General features: G+C 36.9%; 1 protein-coding gene across 3 annotated transcripts in view; it reads left to right on the plus strand.

Annotated features, from left to right (window-relative positions):
- LOC117159472 (protein couch potato) overlaps positions 1–13299 on the plus strand; it is a 183701-nt gene that overhangs the window by 114425 nt on the left and 55977 nt on the right. For all 3 annotated transcript variants that reach the window (XM_033339334.2, XM_033339339.2, XM_033339336.2), the window contains exon 3: positions 5746–5799. In XM_033339334.2, coding sequence (XP_033195225.1) covers positions 5746–5799 — 54 coding nt within the window. The remainder of the gene's footprint in view (positions 1–5745; positions 5800–13299) is intronic.

The following is a 13299-nucleotide window of genomic DNA, read 5'->3' on the forward strand; positions in this document are numbered from 1 at the left end:
CGATTCCTTTTTCTATGTTTCATTTATTTACCGTTTATCGTCGCATCTCTTGATAGAGCACTAGCGACTACTACTACATGTATTCTGTGAACATGTAAATAATTAGGCAGCCATTAGCCATTGTTACGGTTTCGCATACTCTTTTAGGAAATTTGGAATATTTTCACATTGTGTTCTACCAGTTACGAAGTAATTGCATATTGTTGGGTGTCTCTGAATCGCGTCTTGAAATCTTGAAATTTGACACAGTAGCAAAGAAAATGTTCGACGGTGTCGTTGATGTTGCGATATTCACAGGATTCGGTTTTCCAATATATTAAAACCTTTATAACAAGCGACGAAGTAAACGATTTAATACATTAAATAATTTTATATATTTCGAACGTACCTGTAATACACGGTACACGCACGTGTATATATTTTATAGAAAATCGATCTAACTTGATCATCGTTAGTATCGTCGCTATTGTTTAATTTATCGGCTATTTCTCAGGAAACCGTGTACATCAAACGAATAATATTTCTGCTTCTACTGTATCTTCTTGCACCTTTCCCTTCTTTTATAAAGAATCAACGGAGCTTTTCTGGGTAAGAATTTTAACGAGAAGGTCTAATAACGAGTCGATTAAATATCAACCGTACAAACGTCATAAAGCATTTGCATCGCATCGTAGACATTTATAACGACATCGATGCTTTTGTCAAATACTTCATATTTGATGATTGAGCAAATAATTAAAAGAGCGCGAGAGAATCGGCTAGCGGTAAGTGATTCGCGTACCGACGTTTTTGTTTAATACTCTTCGCTTGACAAACGGCCAAACGATTAAGAGACGGAAAGATAATTAATCGAACGTGCGATATATCGACGCTTTTGTCGTGTTTGATCGAATATTTCGCGTTTGACGAATCAACGTACGATCGACAGATCGACGAAGAATTCGATCATCGATGAATTTACACTTCCGTCGATTACCGTGCCTTTGACGAATGGGCAAAAGTATGAAAATAAAAGATCGTAAGATTAATGTATCGGTATTTCTGCTGTTTCGTATTTTATGAATGAACAAAGCTTTCGTATATCGCGAAATAAGTTCGCGTATATCACGAAGTTAATGAATCGACATTTTCGTTGAATATTTCGTGCTCGATCAACAAACTGAAGATTGAAAAAAGAATGGATTCTTTGATACATCGACGTTTTTATTTATTTTCTACTTGGCGGGGGAAAAATTTGAAAAAACCAAAAAATTTGTGGAATCGTTTAATCGATATTCTATAAAACTTCCATATTTTATTTTCCACTTGAGTCTTTCAAATAATTCTACATTACAAATCGATTTCAGTCATTTATAGCACGACAGCAACGTTCAAAATGAATATGCATAAGCACGCTTCGCTGCTTGTAAAAGAAAATTGTTGCAGATAAGGACTACAAACTGTATTCGCGGTAATTTTTCCCGCCTTAATCGCAACACCGTGGCCGTATAATCGCCTTTTATTCTAATTTACTACATCGTAATACGGAAACAAACGGAAATGTTACAAATCTCGAAATTAAATTAAATAAGTAATTGTACTGCTAAAAATAAAAAACAAACTTTAAACGCATAATCCGACGAATACGATGTAGCGAGTAGTAAATTTAAAAGTTCAAAGAATAGTCGGTAATCAGCACCGCGTTTAAAAACTGGACGTGTTACGTCAAAAATTGAATAAAGCGTGCGAATCAAAATGAAAATTCGGTCGAGGAAGACCGAAGGTCCCCAAAAATCTCTCATTTTCCACATTACCGATAAATTTTCGTCTTATTCAACCGTGTTACGACATTCTTCTTACTTTCCTCGCCAAATAAACAGAGATAAATTCCGATCGACGAATGCGACGAGTAAAGACAACGCCATCCATCAAACGGCCGCGTTGTCGTTGGCTTCGGGTGAAATTTATATTTTTAGATTTCTAATCACCGATCGTTCGCTTATCCGTGCGATCAAACGAACAACGATCGTCCATTTTTAATATCTTTATGACAAAATTAGTCGTTCCAGGAGTTTAAAAATAACGAGGGTTTATTTAAAAAATTTTTTATTTTTTGGATAGCCTCGTCCAAAAATTAATTTAAACGTGACGATAACATTAATGGACGGTATTTTCGTAAATGAAACATGCGTAGAACGAATGCAAAAATGCGTAGAAGAGTATAGGATTTAAAAAAGTGACGGTTTTCAGATCAAGTATCTTCTGGTTTACAAACTGCGGCGATAAATATAAAATAAAATATTTTCCTATCTTTTCCCTTTTTCGAAAAAAGCTATTAGGTCGAAAGAATTTGTCAAGAAGGCAAGATTTTGTTAATAAAAGAACGAATTAGAAATGGTAAAACGACACGAAGAAGCGAATATCGTACGAAGGTGATAACGTTCAAAGAACGCGTATTTTACGATTCTTCGTTGTAACGTTAATTTTCCGTTATCATTTCCTAACCATGACACGAGATGGAATGAGTGCAAAAGAAAAGATAAAGGCGAGCTTTTCCGTGTATCGTATATTTTATTTATGAAACAAGCAGACTCTCGCTCGTCAGGTGTACGAATGTTTTATTTATCAAAACGAATCTTCGATCTTTCGTTTTTCAGATAAAGTTATTTACTAGGTCAGAGTTCGAAGGAGATGACGATTTTACGATACCCTTGCTGAAAGAAGTCCTTTTACTGAAAATATCTTTCGCGATTATCGTTTCAGTACCAATGGCAAAGTGAATAAACTGCACAAGTACTTTCGACTTCGTCTCGCTGACATTTTCAAATAGATATACGTATTAAAAGGCATCCTATCGAAGTAAACGCTTCGAAATCACCCGAACGAAATAAAATAATTCTTCTCGAAATTAACGATAATTACTCTACTTTATAATAACCTACATTTTCTTCTTTTACTATAATTCTTTCTTCGTATGTTACGAGTTTATGAAAATATTTTCCTGTTTTTTCTCTCAGTCTCGAGAGAGCTGGTTAAATTGCACAGTTTAGAAAGAATTTATCAAGGACGCAAAATTTATTATTCGCGAAACAATTTGATTGGAAAAATATAAAGTACCGCGACATTTCCTGATGAAAATGCTCTTATATTACTTTTTCATCGATGGTAAATTCTGGAAAAATAATATATTTGCGAATAACATCTCGTTCGATCTGCCAATTTTTCTTTTCTTGACAATTTTTAAGCCACGGGTTGTTGTTACTCTAAGAAAAAGTTGATGAGAGCTTGGAAAAACGCAAAGTAAAACGTAAAGTAAACAATTTCCTAACGAATACGCTCCTGTTCTACTTTTCTATTCGTCGTAAGTCCTTCAAGAATAAATATATTTGCGAATAATATCTTGTTCGATCTTCCAATTCTTCTTTTCTTGACGATTTTGAAATCGCGGCTGTTAAGTTTTCTTATTCAGCGAAATCGATTCGAAACACTCGAACGACGTCCCTCGTAAGCATTTCAAGGTATCTTCGTTATCGCGCTTTCAAACGAAACCAAGCAAGATCTCAATAACCGTGGCTGCATTTCAGGATTAAATTAGCATTAATGGTCGTGATTTAATTCAAGCATCGAGTATCGATCGAATCGTTTGTTGATAGAAATCGCGAGCTATTCCGTAAAGAGAAAAAAGGAGACATTTTACGGAGAGTAATTCCAGCGTGACAAATTAAAAACGATCAAAAGGGATGGACACTTGGACGAACTTTTTAATTCGATTATGATTTCGAATAAAAAATTAGTTATTAAATCGCGTTATGCGTAATTCGTTTCTGCTACAACGTGAGTTTGAAACGAAGTTTCTTCTCGAGTTGGAAAGAAAATGAATAAAAAGAGAGAAAGCGAAATTGATGCATCGAAAACGATTGGGCGTATGAATGGTGCAATTTTCAATGTCCAAGACAAGATGTTTTCGTATATTTCGCCTTTGAATAGGTGAAAATGAAGCGCAGGTGGATATTAAGAAATATGAACGAGATATAGCAGCGACCTGACTCGAAGGTTTTACGACACTTTCGATATTATCCGTTGTACGTAAAATAGTAAGAGCGAAAAAGTGTTATCGGTTGAAACGAAATCTAAAAATAGAATTTAAAATAGATATTGATTGCGAAATATATAAAGCGTCGCGATTTCTTCGTAAAGTCGTCTACGCGTAAAAGAACGTTTACCATCCTTTCTTAAAAGATTCATAATTTTACTCATATATAGTAGTTTCTTAACAGGTACAACGTTATACAAATTTAATTAGACCTAAATTTACAACCCTTACGATAGAAATATTCTTTGGTATTTCTAATTAAAATCGATTAACGAATCTTTTGCAAAATCTTTTTCTCTCTTTTTTCTTTCTCTTTTTTCTTTTTTTTTTTTTTGCATCAACTTACAAGCGACTCGTTGGTTGTTTCATTTTAATTAAACGGTATATAATCTTCAGTAACGTTCCTACGAGGACAACGACGAGCAAGGAAATTAGAAACAACGTTGGATTCATAGGAAATCTTCGGTCGAACGTGTTTGCCCAAAATTGCTGCGCTCGAGTTATTCGGTTACGTTTTAGCCGCGATAGAACAGATAATTGTACAGCAGATATGCAAATTTCCAAGATTCTCATTCTCCGTCTACGAGCAAACGCTTTTGCTTTGAAATAACTTCGCTTCGTATTTAACACTTTGATGATCACGCTATGCGCCTTCTTATAGGTTCGTAAATTCCTGATCATCGTTCGTTCGTGTTAATGTTTTAAAAGTCACATTAAGCGCACGATACTAAGGTGTGATTTTATCCAGTGAATAAGAAATAGAAAGTTATGCAGAGAGATTTTATTATTTTCGTTTTTCAGCTTCCTGTTTTATTAATGCGGTTCTATATTTCGTAATTAACAGTTTCAATAGTTGAATTACTACAAGCTTGTTTCCTTATTAGAGTAATTAGAAATATTTACTTGGGAATTCACTTACAACACATATAATAATAGTTTGTTAGATACACATATATATATCTCTTGTTAAATAAATAATTTGTTGTTCCTATAGTCCGAAGCATACGTTGCTTTGATCAATTTTTCAATACGTTTCAATTATCGTAGTCATATCGATATGCACTTGATGTTACGATGCTTTCTCTAACTCACATTCGATGGTTAATAACAACGTGGAAACAGACAATCTTTCCAATGAATAGAACATCGACAGAAAGCATCTGTAATTTTAAAAGAAAGGACCAACGAATCACGCTATTTTCAATTTTCACAGGAACGACCAACAAATCGTAGCATTTCTAATTTTCAAATCAACGACCAGCGATTAAAAATGATTACCTTTTTCAGAATTTTAGGAAGCCACGAAGAATTTACCATTAAACCGTTAACTATCAACGGAAGCTATTAACCGTTGCCTATTACCAACATCCTCGGTCATAATAACTTATTTATTCAGAATTTTCTTATCCTTATATTTTTAACCTTTAAATTAAATATATACATTATAACCTTTCCACGAATTTTTTTTCTACCTCGATCCCTATTACCAATTTCCTTCGCCAACTTAAGCACCGAAGATTACATCCTAATCCTAAAATTAAAGCAGCCCTGATTAACGTACAAGCCAATTACCGGTTTAACGCAGGACGATCCATCCTGGACGACCTCCATCAAAATACTCCGCTCTTTATCTCTTCGTTTGTAATGACGCTCGGGAATTCGTTCTGTTTCAGGGGTACGAGGGGTCCCTGTTGAAAGTCACGAGCAAAAATGGGAAAACAGCGTCGGTGAGTCATTATTTTTTCAAATTACCAGCCGTATTTCATCCTTTGCCCATGTGGCGTGTGCGAAACAGTGAACAAAAAAAAAAAAAAGAAAAAGAAACGAGAACGAAAATAAAAAATAGAGCGTTATCGCGTGCTTTTAACGCGAACGATGGATCTGTTCTAGATTTCCATCCAGCTATTCTCCATACGCGTTTATCGAGGAAACGAACGAAAGGAAGAGAAGTGGATACATCGAGAGAAGGAGAAAAACGTTAGGAGGGTAAAATCGAGGTATTCGTTCGCGAATACACCGATTCCCTTTTACCTATTCGAGAGATTTTTCCATCGATCGATGGAACGAGTCGACAAAGTGTCGAGATTTTCGTGCGATTATTCGTTGGTGAGGAAACTGATGGGAAAACTTGCCGCGAGTACCGGAACTTTCAATCGAATTCTACCATCGAGAAAGTGGTTCGTCTGCTTTTGAGAAAAATTCGTCATTTTTTTCTTTCTTTTTTCCTTTTTCGACGATTTCTCTATCCTTTTGTTCGTTTTCGTCGATTCGGAAAGAAACGAAGACATTTTCGAGAATTCTCGTTTTATTCTTTTGCGACGTGTCCGCTATGTATGAAAGATTTACGATGCGAGCTCTATGAGCTTTGTCAGTATTTTCCACCAGTACAGTTATTTAACTCCTATTGCGATTCACTTTGAGAGAAATAATGGTTTTCGAAAATGGAAAAATTTGCTTTTTATCGCACGATGTTTTTACGATTACGACGAAGCAAAAATATTGCGTGAAAAAGATATGAGTAAAGATGAAAGCGAAAATATCGTATAAACTTCGACTCGTAAATATGAAAAATTATCGGAAAGATCTACTCTACGGAGTGTAAGATCTTTATTCGTTACTTATTAATCGGCACAACTTATCGAACATGCTGCGAAAGTTGTTGGATTTCCTCCTAAGGCGTCCTCGGCACAGCACAGATATAAAAATTTCAAATAAGAGAGATCAATAACGTCCTGTATAAAAGTAGTTATCGTAGACGCTCGACAAGAGAGGACAAACACTCGGCAAATGAAGGATTGCGGTAATCTCGTTCCAAACTCGGAAGCGAAGAACTCGGAAGAAGCGAAATAAAATAGTTTCTCGGTGAAATCACTGACCTACGAAACGTTAACCTATTAACAAAACGAATATCACATTGGCTTGGATATTTCTAATAATTTCTTCGCACAGAACATTATAAACATACGTTGCGAATATATTATTTTACGACACGTCATATCTAATACGTTAAAAATACAGCTAAAAATTGCTATATAGGTCACCTTTTGATCAAAGATTCGAATACGTTCGAAAGGTTCCTCCCTTTTATTACGACAATCCGATACTTTCGTTTCGATAGCGATACGCGTATAGGCATTTTACGTTCCATTTATTCGTCGTGAAAAGATTGTACGGGTGACGGAGCTATATTTTTCTTGAATGTATTATCGGACAGAAGCGTGGAATACCAGAATCTTTGGCGCACTTTTCGGTAATTAAATCGAGACAAAGCGAGATCCTGTAATAATGTCATCCGAACCGGAGAAGAAACATAGAGAGCTTTCGGTTAGGGCAGAAAAGATAATTTAACGGTGTTCTCTCGAGACAAAACTGGTCGCCTTGTCTCGGAATTATTACTCGGCTCGCTTAAACGTGCTCATCCTCCTCCTTCTTTTACGTTCTCCTTTATGCGATAACACGACGAACTGTGTTAAACACGATTTCACGACTCTACAACCTGTCATCAACCTGTCGCATTTCTTCTAGGATAATATTTCCATCTATAATGTTTAACGTATCGAGATGCGTTTAGACCAAACGTACGAGAACACTTAGTCAGTCGTATCGATATTCGAATATTATCACGCCATTCTGTACTCTATCTGTATCTGTTGCTTCGTACAAGAGGGGGGAGAGGGGTGATTTAAATATCGTGTTACAAAAATATTACAAATTATAACATTTAATCGTACGATGAATTTTTAATAAAAATTTTCAGAATCCAAATTCAGTATACTTTAACTTTTAAATCCATCGTGCCGTTAATTTCGTAATTAATTAAATTCCAACTTTATTATCTGCCGTAACGCATTCGTACGACTTGAGAAGATATAATCAACTTTCTGTAACAATAAATGCAAAACACGGAATTACGAAATCTAACGGTGCACTGACTCGCATCGCCGTGATCCTTTGTACTCGATACGTGGACGCTTGTTCGCGCTCTGTAAATCTAGCAATTCTTAGAAACAATTCGAACTGCAAAATAGATTTATCTCGTATAATTAACGTCAGAGGAGATGAACACCAATATTTTGAGAATACACCAGGAAATTCGACACGTTACGAAAAGGAAAGATTATACTAGCTTTGATAGAGGACAACTTGTAATTTTCCATAGAGAAAAGGGTAAAATTTATCGTGAAACTGCGCAATTATTAATATCAATGTTAATATCGAGATAAAATTGCAAGGAAAAAGCATGCAAATACGATACAACGGAATCTCCAGTATCCGAATTAACAGGGAGACAAAATTCGTTTTTAAAACTCGAACGAGAGAATTTTCGAATAATAGAAACCGCGTCTCTTCTTTACAGTTATTGTTCCATATCTCGATAACCAATATTACATCTTTTTTACCGGTGAATCAAATTTTATGAAAGCAAGGAACGGACGAGTATTGGCTCGCTTGGTCTGAACGCACCTTTATATCATCGATATAATGATTTATAATATAACAATACAACGATAGTAATATAACTCACTGTATCACGGGAAATTAATGGAAATTCGAGAGGTTCGTAGATCTGTTCAATGGAATATTCCGATGAATTCGCGGCAACGCAAACACAACCCGTGTTTTCCCTGTCGTTCTCGTTCTGCCTGATCTTTACTAATGTAAATGTTATTTTTCGATATTTTTGCTGTCGCCGATATGAAATATGTTATGGTGACGGTCGATGGTATTATTTATCGGAAATAATATGTGTCGATACCGTCGTATCAGATCGGTGAAAAGAAAAAATTGCTTTTCTAAAATTTCAAATTAACGAGCTCGGAATTAAAACGATGCTTGTCGAATATTCTCAATTTTTTTTTTTTTTTTTAGATAACAAAATATCGTAGCAGTCGGAGGAGAGATTCGTAACTTGATCGATTACCGACGCTATGGAAAGATCGTTCAAGACCTAACCTATTGCAATACGATCGTAAATAACGTCCAGTTGTGTATAAGCAGCTATGCTGCTTGGTGAATATTTTAAAAACGAAAAACTACGATCCATCGAACGAAGGTCGAAGGCGCTAAAGTATCTTTTCTTCCTTTCCCTTTCTTTTTTTTTTTTTTTTTTTTGTTTCTGTTTTCATGGTTTCCGAAAAAGAGAAAAATCTCGACAAGACTCGTTTCGCTATGAACCTTTCGATTAGCAGGCGAATATAGCTATTACAAATATCGACTAGGAACAGCGCTGATCGTACGATAATTAACACAAAATTCAACATCGCATTGTCCTTGCTAATGGTCTCTTATAAACGTTGACGAAACACGATAACGAGTACGATCAGTACGGAAAATTCAACGTTCCATTGTTACTGGCGATAATCTATTACAAATGTTAATTACAAATAATAATACGTTATAATCAAGAGAAAAATCAATATACCTAAGGAGGCCTCTGACAATTCTCCCTGACGTCTCACAACACGGTCTAACGACAAGCAACACTCCCTTGATATCAAGGACAAACCCACCTTTACTTTTTTACCAATAATCCACGCACCCTACTACTTTCCTACGCCCAAAGATATACTCGTACGATGGGTGACCTACGTCGTGAATGGTTTTCTCCATGAGCCTGGTTCCTTTCCCCTGTCGACGCGTAATTTCACTTTTACGACTCGTTGTGAAAATTCCGACATACAGTGGCTGCGATAAGTATCGGCACATATTCTTATTTTCCAATGTATCTATTTCTTTATCAGCTTCTACGTTTCATTTTCACGGTATCAAATTTTTATGATCGCATTGGCAATTGGCATCGCGAATTTACTAAAATTAACTCGCAGAATTTATCGACTCGCCATGTACGACGTTTTAAAGGAGTTACGCGTACGCGTAATTAATGTTTTATCGAAGGAAAACGATATATAGGGTAACTGTAACTGATATGGAACAGAGCTTTATATGGAACGCCGCGATATCTTGCCAAGTAACCGACAAAAAATCAATCAGCAACGGTGCAGAATATTTCGTTAGAAGCAAAAAAACAAGTGCATTCAAATTTCGATCGAAAGTCGCTCGTTTTTTACATTTTTTACCCTGTCTTCGAGATACATAACGTTTTGCATAGTTAACTGTTAGCATACGAATATCCATTAATTTTGATTCAACGTTAATTTCATCGAAAGGAAAGCATGTTTCTCTCTTTGGCAAACTTTTAAAATCAGATGTTTCATGTTAGCTGCGATTACTCTACGTATCGATCTGATAACTAATACAGTGACTATACAAGTGACATTCCAATCGAGCGTCCTTTTATCGGGTTCCCTGATTCATTTTTTTTAACATCCAATGTTTCCGATCGCGTTTTACGTTAAAGAAGCTTAAAAGGAAGAGGCAACAGGCTGCCAAACGATACGAAATTCAATATTCTTGGAGCTGATTAATCGGTCTGTAAAAATGCCATAATAGATGCAACGGTGTGCCGATATTTTTTCTAACCACTGTAAATCAGCGTCTATTTCGCAAATTTATTAACCTTGCAGCATCAACGACATACACTGTATACTTGTTCTACGTTTTACCAAATCGAAAAGAAAACGAGCAGATAGAACGTTAGCGGAATTAACGAGCCACCGACATTAACCAACCAGCGACAAAAAGAAACAAAGTCTAGAGCGTTACGTGAGTCACGTAACGATGGAAAACATCTAATCGATTCGGCTGCAAAAAAATACATCAATTTTATGCCTTCGCGGAAGGCATCGTGGCCGCCATGTTGGCTCAGATATACAACGTTCAACCGTGATAACATTAATTTATGCGCCACCAGTGGGAACACGCGCGTCACACGCGACACAACGTTGCCAACCTTAACGTTGGAAAATCCTTTCACCCCGTTCGAGCATTAAGCGTTTTCCACCCTCCTCTTTCGTTCGGTTCTCCGCGTTTCTATAGGGTGTTAAACGAAAAAATGTAAACGATACTTGTATAAAGTTTGTGAATCTAAACGCGAAGACAATGGAACGAGTTCGCGTACAGAAACGTCGTTCGACGTTTGCGTCTCGTGTTACAAACAATTTAAGCTGACGAATCCTTCTCCGTGTTCCTCTCGTACTTCGTGTTTCTTGCCGCCCAAGGCGAACGAACGAGATTAAACGAAGTTTACGAACCAACAATACGACGAGTACAATTTTCTCGACTTCTTGATTTCGATGTTGTCTAGCGCACAAAAGAATACGCTTTGATGTAACGACACAGTTGAAAGCTTATTCAAAGATACATACGAAAGCTTTTAGCAACGGATGACAGACCAACGAAGTTTCGTCGTGAATTCTAAAGTTTGTCTAAACTTTGCGTTCGAGGAAACTTGTTGCGGAAAAAGTTGATCTCCGCGTCTATGTAACTATAACCAATATTTTTGAAATCGATATTTTTCATCTAAACATCCTTCGACGGAAGCTCGACGAAGCGTCGACTATGGCATGGTGGTGGATTTTCAAAGAAATATATATAGTCTGGTGGAAAAACTAAAAACGTGGCATATCGAGTCTTCCTTCGGCCGCGTTCTTCCGATATAACAGCCGAAATTCTATCGTCGCTCACGTTCGGTCAGACCGAGTGAAACGAAGGAGAAGGTGAGGACAGCTGATTTATTGATCTACGACTACGTTAGAGAGCTACCAGTGTATTTTTGGCGCAGCAAATTAAGTTGCTTATAACCGGAAGCCTGAGCTTTCCAACGACTCCTTTATACGCCAACTATCTTCCATATCTCGACATCTATCCTCGCGCCTTCTAAATCTCGCTCACTTTTATTTTAACACCCTGTATTATGCATCTATACGGCTATGTGTGTTCGCTTTGTGCGACTATGATGTGCGCGGCCGCCCTGGCCTTTACTCGTACACCCGAGAATTCTAAAATAACGAACGGGACGGGGAGATCGGCATCGACCCGAGAAAGGAATGCATTTTCGCATCGAAGGATGCCGGATGACGTCACGCTCGAAGGCGAATTTGATCTCGAACGGCCGAGTTCGACGGATCGACCTCGTTTCCCTTCGACAGGGCTGTGTCGTGAAAATACGCGCGATTGGAAATTCGAGATGCGTGTAAAGAGATCTCGCTGGTGTTCCGGACAAATTTGCGGCCTCCGAATGACAGAGAATCCTCGCATTAGCGATTAAAGGGCTGTGCGCGGTAGAAGGATATTTGATAATTTAGTATTAACGGGGTAAGTGCAGTGGGAAGGTGAAATTAGACCCAGTGCTGGCTAAAATTTGTAGGAAAAATATTTCGGATGGTTGGCAATTTTAAACGATCGTTGTACTACCGTTGGAATAAAATGCTATTTTAGATACGAAGGAAATTCGCGGCGAGTAGAATATTTTTATCGTCGCGTTGTGACGCGCACAATAAAATACTTGAACTTTGTGTTACGAATGGTATTTAAGATGTTTCTCGATAGCGAAAATAGATTAAGGAGAGAGCTAATATCGGAACTCAACGGTCTATAATATTTGCAAATTAAATTTATTTTCCTCGCGAGTATGGCTATTCGCGCGTAACAAAGTGCATCGTTCAAAGTTTTCCATCGCTTGGACTACTCTCCTTTATGAGCAAAGGATCGATCGAGCGAAACTAAACAGTCTTTCGATGGAAGGACGTATCATATTTTAAAGATAATTGTTTCGTCGTGTATCTGTGATAACTTTGCGATACTTTGAATTCGCTTCGCGAAAACGAACAAGACCAAATTCGTGTATCTGGAGTTGCAGTTTCTGTTCAAGATTTTAATATCGTTTCTCCGATACGATTACGTTTACCCTCCATTAAATTCTTTGGAATCTAACGTAACTTCTATGTTGGATAGCGAACAAAAATAAATTCAAATAAATAAGACAATTCAAATACAATTCTCGGTATTTTCAGTATCCTGCAAATAAAATACCGTTTTCAAAATCTTTCTCTCGCAATTAAAACATTTTATTTTCGACAGCGCACGAACGAACTAAAATAAAACAGGCTGGTGTTTGGTATTTACCGCTTGAAATATATACGAGAAATAAATATATTGGAATTTTGCGAGCATTAGATACAAAAAGTATACATCGCGGATGCTTTGCGAAGAACGCGGTCCTCGTTAAAGGCGAGATGGAATCGTCGATTCGTCTTCCGAATGGTTCAGACACCATACAAATTCATAATTTGTGGATATTTCCAAGTTTTGTTTCGACATCTTCTTTC

The sequence above is a fragment of the Bombus vancouverensis genome, chromosome 1 (assembly GCF_051014615.1).
Source record: "Bombus vancouverensis nearcticus chromosome 1, iyBomVanc1_principal, whole genome shotgun sequence".
Lineage (NCBI taxonomy): Eukaryota > Metazoa > Arthropoda > Insecta > Hymenoptera > Apidae > Bombus > Bombus vancouverensis.